Here is a 12,033-nt window from a genome sequence, read left to right as displayed (position 1 = left end):
AACTGTCAGCCACAAGGATGGAGCTCTTCAAAGGGGAATTACGGATTTTTGAGTGAAGTGGGCTTCATGCAGAAACAGCAAAGGAGAGAAGAAAAAAAGAAACCCAAGCGCAACCAAGATGAACAGAGACCAGTATGTGAATTGTTGTCACACAATTTGTATCATAGCAATGCTTTTCAATTGCAACGTGCAACTTGTAGAGCAGTATTGAAAAGAATTTATCTAGGTACTGGTAGCTCAGAAGGCATTTGCAATAAAGACAGAAAAAAGGTTTATTGATTCGTGTTGAGGGTACTAACATGTGTTTATCTTGCATAAATAACCAAACACATGAACTAAGGCCTGCTCCATGCACTCATTCACTGCTCTGATGTATAAATTTTAAGAGGATACCAGCTGTTAACAAATATTATTAAAAGATTATAATGAAGATTCAAATAATCGGACCAAATGGAGGAGAGTAAACACAGCAGTTAAGGGAAAAGGGCGTCAAGTCTGCCTGGATATTGCCCACGTCTCTGGTGCCACCAGCGGTGACACGGAGCTGGTGGCAAAGCGATTGGATAAAACGCTGTGGAGCCCCGTCCCCTCCTGGAGAGCACCTCAGGCTAGGAATGATGGAATAGGGATAATGGTTCCTCAGAAGAGGGCCGAGAGGCGGGGGAGCCGCCGCCGCTCGCAGCTCTGCCCGTGGCTGCGGCGGCAGCCCGGCGTGAGGGGCAGGCGTGAGGGGGCAGGCGTGAGGGGCAGGCGTGAGGGGCAGGCGTGAGGGGGCAGGCGTGAGGGGGCAGCCGTGAGGGGCAGGCGTGAGGAGCAGCCGTGAGGGGGCAGGCGTGAGGGGCAGGCGTGAGGGGGCAGCCGTGAGGGGGCAGCCGTGAGGGGCAGGCGTGAGGGGGCAGCCGTGAGGGGGCAGCCGTGAGGGGCAGGCGTGAGGGGGCAGCCGTGAGGGGGCAGCCGTGAGGGGCAGGCGTGAGGGGGCAGCCGTGAGGGGGCAGCCGTGAGGGGCAGGCGTGAGGGGGCAGCCGTGAGGGGCAGGCGTGAGGGGTAGCCGTGAGGGGGCAGCCGTGAGGGGGCAGGCGTGAGGGGGCAGGCGTGAGGGGGCAGGCGTGAGGGGCAGGCGTGAGGGGCAGCGGGAGCGCGCCCCGCTCCCGCCGGGGCTGCCCCGCCGCACGTGCTCGGGGCAGCGCGCGGCCCCGCCACCGCCCGCGTGCGGCTCTTTAAGCGCTGCTCCCGCCCCGCGCCCCCCCCCACCCCGTGCCCCCCGCGCGGGCTCGGCCACTCAGGCGCGCGCCCCGCAGCCAATGGGCGCGCCGTAGCTGCGCGAGCCGAGCGGCGCCGCGCCCAATGGGAGGGCGCGGTGGGCGGGGCGCGCGGCCGGGGCACTATTGTTGATGAGGCGCACGGAGGCTGCGGGCGCAGCGGCGCGGAGGGGACGGGACCGGGACGGGAACCAAGACGGGGCTGTGGCGGCCGCCACCGCCACCTGAGGCGGCGAACCCCGCGAGGTGCAGCCCGCGCCTCGCACCCTTCTCTCTCTTCCCCGCCTCAGGCCGCCTTCAGCGAGCCTCGGCTCCCGACGGATAATGTCCCACCAGCGCGTGAGGCGCGGCGGCTCCCCGACCCCCGCCACCTCCCTGGCGGGAGGAGGCGGCGCGGCGGCGGCGGGCGGCGGAGCAGCGGGAGCGAGCAGCCGCCTCCAGCCCATGCGGGCCACGGTGCCCTTCCAGCTCAAGCAGCAGCAGCAGCAGCAGCAGCAACATGGCAGCCCCACGAGGAGCGGTGGCGGCCCGGCAGCGGGGCTCCCACGCGCGGCGCCCCCCGGCAGCGGCGGGCGCGGCGGCCCCGCCACGGCCCCGCCGGGGGGAGCGGGGAGCGGCGGCGGCGGCGCCTCTTCGCGGGGCAGCCCCACGCGCGGCCACGGCGGGGCGCGGGGCAGCCCCCCGCGGCACCACCACCTGCCGCCGCCGCCGCCGGGCAGCGGGCCCTCGCCGTGCTCCTCGCCCGTGCCTCCGCTGCCGGAGGGCCGGGTCCGGCACCACCACCGGCGGCAGTCGCCGGAGCCGGGCAGGAGCTCCCCAGAGAGGAAGAGCCCCAGCTCCCCTGTCTGCAAAGGTGAGCGACGGGGGGTCCGGGCCAGCGGCAAAGAGCACGTCCCGGGCGGCCGGGCCGGGCGCGGGGTGCAGGGCTGCGGCCGGCGGTGCTTCCGAGCGTGCCGTGCCCCGGGGCGGGAGTAGGGACAGGGCTGTGCCCGGGCTGGTGCTCGCCCTGCCCCGTCTCTGGCCGGCGGCAGGGCTTGCCGGGTGTGTGTGCGTGGAAGGGCTCGTTGCTTTTGTTGCTGCTCTGTTGCGCCCTGGCTTCCAGAAGAGGAATAGAGAGCCAAGCGTGCCATGTGGGGGTTGTGACCGCTTCTGTAGTACCGCGAGTACTGCCTCGGATTCAGGAGGGCAGATGTACTTAAGGTGCTTGGGCACAAACTTCAGGTGAATTTGGTGTTTGGGGGCTGTTGTGAAGCCTTCACATTTACCCTTTCTGCACACCTCCTACCAGATGGTGTATGTGGTTGTTATCTAAACAGTGTCCCTAGCTTGTAATTAAAGAACTAACTAGTGCTGTAGGCATGGCACATAAGTGTAGAACAAAAGTATTCAATACCTCTTAGTAGTTGCTTTCAACATGAACCCTGCAGGAGGACGTGTGTGCTTGAGTGATGACAAGCTTGTGCTACAGTGAAGATAGAAAATAGCGTGGCAGTAGCATACGTTTTGTAACAAACTACATTTTAACTTCTTGAATAATTAAATCTTATTGGGAATGATTGAATATAAGTAATATGTGGCATCAGGCTGACATATGCAAGTCCTTTTTATTTTCGGGTTGAAAGTTTACTCAGAGATGCTTCAGTGAACCTTTGTGTCCGTGTCCTCAAGTCTGTTACCTTTAAGATACCAAAGCTTGCAGCTACTCATTTCCATGAAATTGCTTGTGGCAATCTAAAAAGTATTCTGACTAATATGCAGAAGTGTACATGCGGAAATCTAGGACTAGCCCTCTCTTGAACACTTCTGCTTCTCCTAATAGTCCTCCCCCTCTCTAAAATAACGATTGTAACCAACTACCGCGTTGGGTTTTTTTCTTTTTTCCTGTCCTAGCTTTTGAGGAGTGGTACTGCCAAGTGAGACAGTCACAACCAGTTGGTACAAGATGACTGTGCCTCCTAGTCTGCTAGTGTTAAGAGAAGACTGATAAGGTTCTGAGTTAGATTTTCCACTTTCCAGATAAGAGTAATGAGGGTTTTATTAAGGCTGTATTACATTACGAGTTTTGGATTGAGGAATGTGTGTATTCTTCATTTGAGATTCCTGTTAATCAGTAATCTGAAAGACTTTTTACGTATCATAAAATTCTGTCTTCTTCCTGTGAACTTCACTTAACTCTTGCCTAAGGTGCAATCTGCTGGCCTGGAGAATAAGGAAGAATGTGGTTAGCCTTGAGGTCCAGGTTCAAAAACTGTTTGTAAAGGCACGTGTCAGACCACTTAGGGTGGAAGAATTGCAATGTCTGTTAGTCACTGTGGAGAAGTCTGCTGAAACCATGCTGGCCTTTTTACCGCTTTGAAGAATTAACATATATAAGGAAACAAGTAATTTGATCACTCTACTGTGTTAAGATAACTCCACTAGCTTTTTACAAGATGTGTGAAAACAGAAGAGTGGTGTCTGTTTAATTGCTTCCACATGTTCCAGTTCCTGAGCAATACTTGTACTGGCCCCAAATGTGAGCTAAACCTCTCATATTGTTTAACATTTGTATTGTGTAGTCCAGTGCTTGACAGAGGCTGAGTTAACTTCAGATTTTTTCATCATCTAAATGAGTGAACAGTGTTAGCTGAGAACATGGAGGTGGAACTTTTTTACTAATGAGGCAATGGTTGTGCAGACACACAGGACACTTGAGGGTATTGGTAAGAATCTGCTGCAGAATAACTTGGGTTTTTCTGTTTCTTGTTTTCAGTTAATGATGGCTTTTGTTCATTCCTACAGCTGCAGGAGTATTTCTTGAGATAAAAATGAGCCTTGAGGTTAGACAAATGATAGCTTTTTCTGAGCTTAGATACTGGTTGTATCTAAATATAAGTTGTATACTTCAGACTCAGTTTCATATTTTTCAGATTTTCTTTCCTGGGAAACAGTTGCATAGTTTTGAATTTAGTTTTCATGAACCTGCTTTACATTTGAGAACCCTAACTTGTGAATTTACAAATGTGACTTTTGTGGGTTTTGGGCGTGGGTTTTGGACGGTTTTTTTAGCCCTTGTTTTCTGATCTGAATTGCAATTAAATGTTGGAAATACTTAACTGAATTTTCTGGGATAATTACAAATGGAAGATTCTGTCATACAACTTCTAATTTTCCATGCTTTTCTTGCCACTTCTCTCCCACTGTCCTAAATATGACCAGAAGCCTAGATCTTGTTTTTCATCTTTTACTCTGCCTTTCTGCAGTCTCCAGCACTTCTTTCCCAGAATTCAGCTTCCAATTGCCTGTTAATGTGTTCTTCTTTCTTGTCACTGGTGAAGCCTCATTTCTACACTGCAGTGTCTGTCCTGCAATTTCCAGTTTTGGTTCAGTTTTCCTATAGGCCTCTTCAGGTGCCTGCAAACAGAGGCCTATAGGAACAGAGGCCATGGATTTGACCTACTAGCACGCTGTTGTAACATGAGCTAGAGTGTACACATTTCTCTGTCTCCATTGGTTTTTCCTTGGTTTATTCACTGAGTCAAGATCTCATGGGCTCTTTGTTATTTGTGTTCTTATATGAAATACATCTTAGAGGACTTGAACTGCACAGTTGCATGAATGTTGCAGTGTACCAGGCTGAGTAAACAAGGTCAAGACCAGAGCCATAGCAGTTTTTTACTTTCAGATGCCTTGAGGTAGTGAGAGAGTTCTTTACTGGATGCTGAACTCTCTGGTATATTCCAGTTGATTGTATTGGACATCTAAACTCATTCTGAAAATTAAGGAGATAAAATGGTTTGTCTTATTTGGAGGAAAACTTAATTGTTTTGTCTATGGAAGGGTAATATTAAAGCCTAGTTCTGTGTATATGGAAATTATGAAAATATTACATGAAGTCTTAGAAGTCAGATGTGAACATTTACTTAGAGGTAGGGAAGAAGAAATTGAACTCCATTACACTCTGACATTTCACCATAGAATTTATTTATTTTAATAATCTGGTGAGTGACACAATAATAACTACAGACCTGTCAACCTTAATGGCCGAGGTTTTGCTGTAGTTTTGAAAGATATTCCTGTAGGGTAAGAGAGAAGACTCTGTGTACCATTACATTTCTGCTTTGCTTACCAAAGCTGTTTGACAAATGGTAGGTGTAAAGAAAGTAAGCTCATTTGTGCAGCATCGTACTGTACATTTCTTGTGGCAAGCACTTTAGGGAAGTGCGCTTATTTGGATTAAAAATATTTTCATTAATTAGAGTTAAGTAGATTGAACATCTTGGGCTTTCTGAGGTTTGGTTTTGTAAAACACCACTAACTCTGTCATTCTTCTACAGTGGAACAATTTTGAATCACTAGTGAATAGTTCTCTTTAAATTTATGGCTGATGATAGGCAAGATTATCTTCTGAAGGGAGTGTACGCAGTTGGGTGATGTCTCTTCTTAGTGCACTGTGTCTGTTCAGTTCTTTCAATGAAACATGAGAAGTAGGTGAAGCCCCAGAGACCAGGTGCAGTTTTGGAAAAGGTGACTGTGCCAGCTGTGTATGGGAGAGGTCCCATGAATATCCTTTCTAGGGGAAAGTCTGACCAACACAGAACAAAAAGGTCAGCTGTATGCCCTGAAGCCGGAGGAGTTAGTTGGGTCTCACCCCTTATCACTTGGGACAGCCCACTTGTATAAAAAAAGCCTCAAGTGGAACTTGAGAGAATTTTGGGAGTTTGGTGGCAGCCTGGGCTTTTCGGCTGCTTGTTTTCTCACAGTGTGTGTTCGATGATGTTTCTTTGGTTTCTTTCATACCTTTCAGTCAGTTATTGGTAAGCATCCATATTTGTTCAATTTTGCTCTTCAGTTGCACTGGTACAGTACCTGAACTTATGCTGCCTTTGGAGGTGCCTTTACTCTGCAAGAGGTGGTGTGTGTGTGATACCAGCTCGCCTGCAGCAACTTCTGTTGCTGCAACAGTGACTGCTGAAGACATGGCAACTTGCTTGTTATTTCCCCACATTATGGGGAAATATTTCATTGATTTGTGCTGTGTATGTTTGCTTTGGTTTTGTTCTATTAATTTGCTTTGCTTAAGGCCGGATTGCAGAAAGACTTTAATTTCTAAATAAATCTATACTAGTGGTGGATGGATAGGAGGGTTGATATTTATCACAAATACTGGTTTAGAGAGGTAATCAGGCCAATTAAAAGAGATCTGATATTTAAGAAGCGTCTATTTGATGAAACAGCTCCATTGTTTTTCATCAGCCACAGCTGTTGTAACTGTTATCTCTATGGAGGCAGATCTCTTGTTATGTAGGTCACATCAAGGAAAAATAGCAGCTGAACACTTGCTTTAAGTATTGTAGGGGAAAGTGCAATGAAAACATTGTATATGTTCCCATTGAAATGTTTTGAAACAGTAAAAATTGTGTAGTAGACTTTGCAAATTTGTATAAAGACAGGTTGTGAAGGTGGAATAGTAAAAACATATCCAAACATCATTCCCCTATCTAAATAGAAATAATTTGAAAACAGAATTTCTTAAATGGGTTTTTAAATCAGAGGAAAAGAGTATTTACAGGCTTTGTGCCTTGAAATGAGCAGCTTCCCTTGAACTTAAACAGTAAACAGGCTCTTCAGTTCTCATTCTCTCTGTTCAGCAAAATAGTCTTCTACTTGCATTTTGTTTTGTTTGTAGTGGAGAGGAGAGAGTAATAGATTCTGCTTCTCCAGTTTTGAAGCTGTCTGCTGCAGTGGCTTTTGCAGATGATGTGGCTGACTACGTACACTTCCTGATTTATATTTTTTTTCACATTCTTTCTGTTTCCCCTTGGTAAGAAGAGAGAAGCTTCTTGAAGAGGAAGAATAATAACTGAGAAGAAAAACAGGGAGGATACAGCAGCTAATTCTAAGACAAATAACATGTTTGATTTAACTTTGGAAGCCAGTGTAATTTTTAAGGAATGTCACGTTGTGTTAGCATGCCACATTGTCCTATAGTACACACAAAGGGAATAGTTTTGAAATCATCTGATGCAAACAGACCCTTCAGTGTGCTGTGTGGTGGTAGTGGTAGTCAGAAAATTTCTTTGATGCATGAGTCTTAAATGCAAACTCCAAAATATGTTTACTGCTACACCATGAGAGCAAATCTGCTCTGAGCTCAGTAGTAAGGTTGTATCATTGCTGGTACTTGTAGAAATAATAAAGCAGATGAGGTTTCCTGACTGCTTTGTGTGAGTGTGGCTGATTATAGTGCTAATAATTGTTTCCTTATAGTTGAATTGAAAGATTTCCCACATTTTGGTGTGCACATCTCTATTAAATTTGCATGAGCTATTTAGTGTAGAATGTCACTAGACTTAGGTTCTGTCCACTCCACTGAAATCTATACCTAACAGGTATCATACGTATTTTTAGTAGATTGTAACAACTTAGAAATTGAATTTTGGACTTTTGGTGTCAGTGGTTTTATTTTCTGACTAGCACTCAGACACTAATCAGGCACAATTTTCTTTGCCTGTAAATGAGTTTGTGTATAATACAAATACTTTTAGTGCAGAATTAATCCTAAGACACAGCGAGAGAGGACAGATGACTGAGTTTTTCCAGTGCCCTTTTATAAAGCTTCCATCTGACTTCTGAATCATGCTTGCTGTGTTGTAGCCATGTATTTTAGGGCTTTCTATTCATTAGGTAAGATTAATGCACAATTCTTTCAAACAGAATTGAATTTCTTTTTGTGGGGAGTAGATGAGATAATAAGTTAGATCATTGGGATCTCAGGATTTGCATTTTTCTCAAAATGTGTGAGCACATATGTATATCTAAACCCTGAGTCTTAACTGCTTATCAATCTCTTAAATTTGCCAACTTCAGTTACTGTTTTGAGGAAGCTTTCTTCAGTGTTTGTTCTTCATAGTTTGTGGTGTAGACTGCTGCCACTTTACTTAAGACATCATTGACAAATGGGATAGATACAATTTTTTTATTTTTAACAGTAGTCTTCCTTCTCATATTAGTTCCAGTGGTTGTTATAGCTAACCTTTTTTAGTAAGGATTCCTCTTAGTAGTTAAATTTTTCTGAAATAGGATGCCTGTATATACACTACAAATGAGGTGTTGCAGAAGATACAGCACCAGGCAAATATGAATGTAGTTACCAAGTAGCATGTAAAGGGAGGAGATGTCCCAATTAGCTTGTAAACTGTAAATCGTTACCTTATCAAAGTTGACTTCTGAATCTAAGGGTTATGCCATATGTTATGTGCTGGGTGATTAAAACATGCAGGTTTATAGAGTCCCTTGAAGTAAAGTAGGTGAAGGACTAGTGGGATGAACTGTAAGCTCAGCATTAAACTGAAAAAGTTGAAGTTTTTATTCATTAACCTTTATTTATGAGTAAACTTAGCTATTTTTATTTCTTCTACACCTTCATAATTTAAGAGACAAATGACTGTTAGACTTCTAAAGGAGTAAATAGTGGTGTGTAAACACTAATGCAACATTTGTGACATAAGAATGTTTTTAAGGAAACCATTAAAACAGATTTCAAGCTTATTCAAACAGAATAGAACCTGGAAAAGCAAACTTAATTTCCATATTAAAAGTCTCTTGTTGTGTACTTAATAATATAATTCCAATTTGATATGATTTCTTGTAGACTATTAAAATGAGTAAGCTCTCTCCCTTGACTTCGTTGTAATCAAATGTTCTTGCTTTCTTGCACTAACAGACAAATCAAGACCACCTTCCTCAAGTCCTTCCAGTATCGTTCGCCGCACCTCTTCACTGGATACCCTAGCTGCTCCATACCTTGCTGGACAGTGGCCTAGGGATAATCATGGACAAGCTGCTCCCTGTATGAGAGACAAAGCCACACAGGTAGGTTTTTTGTCTTTGGAGCATTTAAGTGTAAAGACAGGATTTAAATGTAAGAAGCTTTTCCCTTGAAAACATTCACTTTAGCTTTCTTGCTCACAAGTTCCTATTCACTTTCAAATTGCGGGAATTTTCCTTTGCTATTGCATGTGTGAATTACTTGCATTCTTTAAGTAAAGGCTGTGAACTGTAGTATCTTTTAGGTGTTCTACTTCCTTCTTGCCTCAGGAAAACACTAGTGCATTATACATCTGTATTCTTATTGTTCTTACAAGGTGCAGTACACTAGATAGCACTGGAATTAAGTGCTGTTTACATTCATACAGAGAACTTAGTGAAGTATCCTTATATGTATGTCTATCTCCAGCTCTTCATCCTCTGTAAAATCCCCATAATGTTCACTTGGGTTTTGTGCACCAAGTCTAGAATTATATGCATTGAAGAACTGCCTTGTTGAACCATGAATGGTGTTAAAATCTAGCTCAACTGGAAAGTATTAAAAAAATGCATGATTTGCTAATAAATATCACCTGCTTAACCAAATGTTGAAAGCGCTAAAGATTCAGTCCTGTGCCACCTGTGAAAATGGAACCAACAAACAATTGAATGAAATCCCAGAATGGAACATGGTTTCAACAAGAAGTCTCCACTGATTCCGAAGAACAAACAGAATGCAGTTGGAAGAGGACCTCGTAGCATATGGGACATCCTTGTGTTTGAACCTCTGTTAGGTTAGGTAAAAGTAGAAAAAAGGTGTCCCCATGGTTTTCGGTGTGTAAGAACGTGTAGGATGTTGAGCAGATGAGCTCTGCAGTGTTATTGTGGGGCCTTTTTGAGATCCACAGCTTTTGTGGGAAGGACCACAATTCAAAGAGCAGATCAGTAGAGGAGGAAGGTGTTTTTGTAGGGAAATATGCTCATGCGGATAAGGTGGAATTAGGAGCTGGTGAAGAAAAAAGGACTTGAGGAACAAGCTTTCTGTGCAGGAAAACAAATTAGAAAAACGGTTAGAAGACAGGGTAAAAAAAGTAAGCAAATTGAAGTAAGAGGAGGAGGGTGATGAAGGAAGGTATGTGATATAAGATATTAGTGGCTGTTTGTGCCTAGCTATTAAAAGGCATCATAAAAGGGCAGAACTAAACCCGTATGGGTGTCCTAACAATTTATTTTCATATTTGATTCCTTAGAATAATACTTTTTACAAAATATTTATATTTCTGTACTGCTGCCAAAGTATTTGCTATGTTCAGTTGTTCTCATTCAGGTTAATTTCAATATAATCTGAATCATAGTTGGGCTTTTATTATCTGTATTTGCCAGATATCATCCTTTTTGGCTTGCATTTTGCTTTTGGCTTTTTCTTCCAATTCTGACACATCTAACTGCTGTGGTAGTGGGGCTTTTGTAGAGGAAATGTATTTGAAAGGTTAATGGAAAGACTGTAAAGGGCATTAGATATTTCTGCGGAATGAGTATATTTAGTGGTGATTTATGGTAGTGTATTTCTGAGAGAACTAGAATAATCTGTTTGCACTTCCTAATTTAAAATTTATCAAGCCAGTAGAAAATTTAGGTCTATGGACATACATCTGTGTGTCCAAAGCTGATGTTGATATGACACTGATGAGGTATTACTGCTTTTAATCTTCCAGTGGGCCTGAGAGCAGTCACTGGAGCTGGGGACAAGTTTAAAATGTGACTTACAATGATTAGTTTCCCAAGATAACAAAGGCTGCCCATGCGTACTGTTCAGCTTTTCTGAAAATGTCATATTTGAATGAAGTTTCACTGGTGAGATACTCTGGTTCCAGTGTGTGTAACTTCAGATTTCACAAAGTCTGATAAGAAATATATGTGTTCTAATTCCAAGCCTTTAGAGAACAGGAATTGAATTTGCAAAGTTATAAAAGGTTTTCAAATTGAGTAAGCAGGGTACCTTGATTGTGTGGAGTTACCACACAGGGAGTAGAGTCATTTGGGAAGCAGACTGGGAAGAGACAGCAATTAGTGGCACACTGCAGCTTGCAGGCCTTTTTAGAGATGCCCATGGGTCATAGCTGAGAGCTGTGTAAGAGACCCCAGGTCATGCAGAGACTGTCTCTCTGACTCCTCCTGCAACTGAGTATTTTGATGAAACCTGTCTATAAAACTAGACTGGGTTATGTACGTGAAGAATATTTGTTGGATGATGAACAGGTGTATTATTGAGCATCCAAGGGTCTGGCTAGAATTCATACCTGCACTTATTAAGTGCTCATGAAACAGGTGTTAATAATCTTTTTTTTTTTGCTTTGAATGAAACATGTTTGTCTTACAAGTTAAAATGAGACAATTACTTTGTATTTTTTTATTTTTAAATAATTCTTTTTAACTGGTTAGCTTTTGTCTCTTAAGACTTTTTTTTTTCTGAAGTATTCTACTGCCTGTAATAAATTCAGCCTAATTTCTTTGTAATTCTAGAAAGTGGGGAGGATGTTGTGCATGGTAACAAATAATAAGCAAGTAGTAGTACTTTAAGAAGCCAGAGAAATATAAATATCACTTCGCCTATTGGTTATTTGGTCTATTTCTTGATTATAAATATTATAATCAAAATTTGGGGAATAAATAGAAGAAGACTTGCTAAAATAGTATTGCATTTCCATTTTAATGTAAAGGTTTGCTGTAGTTGAATCAGAAAAAATTTCTAACTATTTGTTTTGAGGATGAGCATCAAAACACCTTTAATGCTTTAAAATGAATCAGATAGTAATTTATTAAATAATTATTGAATCTTGAGTCAAAGTCTTGAAATAAATTAAAGGCATATCTGTGCCCCCTTCCCTGGGACCCTGTGACTCTGATCAAGATAACCCTGGACCCCTTCTTCCTACCCCAACGGGGTTGGCGGAGAGCCAGGGAAGTCCACCCTGTCCAAAGTCTA

General features: G+C 43.8%; 1 protein-coding gene across 1 annotated transcript in view; it reads left to right on the top strand.

Annotated features, from left to right (window-relative positions):
* Positions 1-1,393: 1,393 nt before the first annotated feature.
* The window catches only part of FAM117B (family with sequence similarity 117 member B), a 29,343-nt gene continuing 18,703 nt past the window's right edge, over positions 1,394-12,033 (top strand). Inside the window, exons 1-2 of the mRNA XM_021555405.3 lie at positions 1,394-2,112; positions 8,965-9,113. Of these exons, the coding sequence (XP_021411080.1) occupies positions 1,584-2,112; positions 8,965-9,113 (678 nt within the window). The 5' untranslated portion in view covers positions 1,394-1,583. The remainder of the gene's footprint in view (positions 2,113-8,964; positions 9,114-12,033) is intronic.

Source organism: Lonchura striata, chromosome 8, assembly GCF_046129695.1.
Source record: "Lonchura striata isolate bLonStr1 chromosome 8, bLonStr1.mat, whole genome shotgun sequence".
NCBI lineage: Eukaryota > Metazoa > Chordata > Aves > Passeriformes > Estrildidae > Lonchura > Lonchura striata.
Note: the sequence above shows the minus strand (reverse complement) of the source record. Positions and strands in the feature narration are given on the sequence as shown.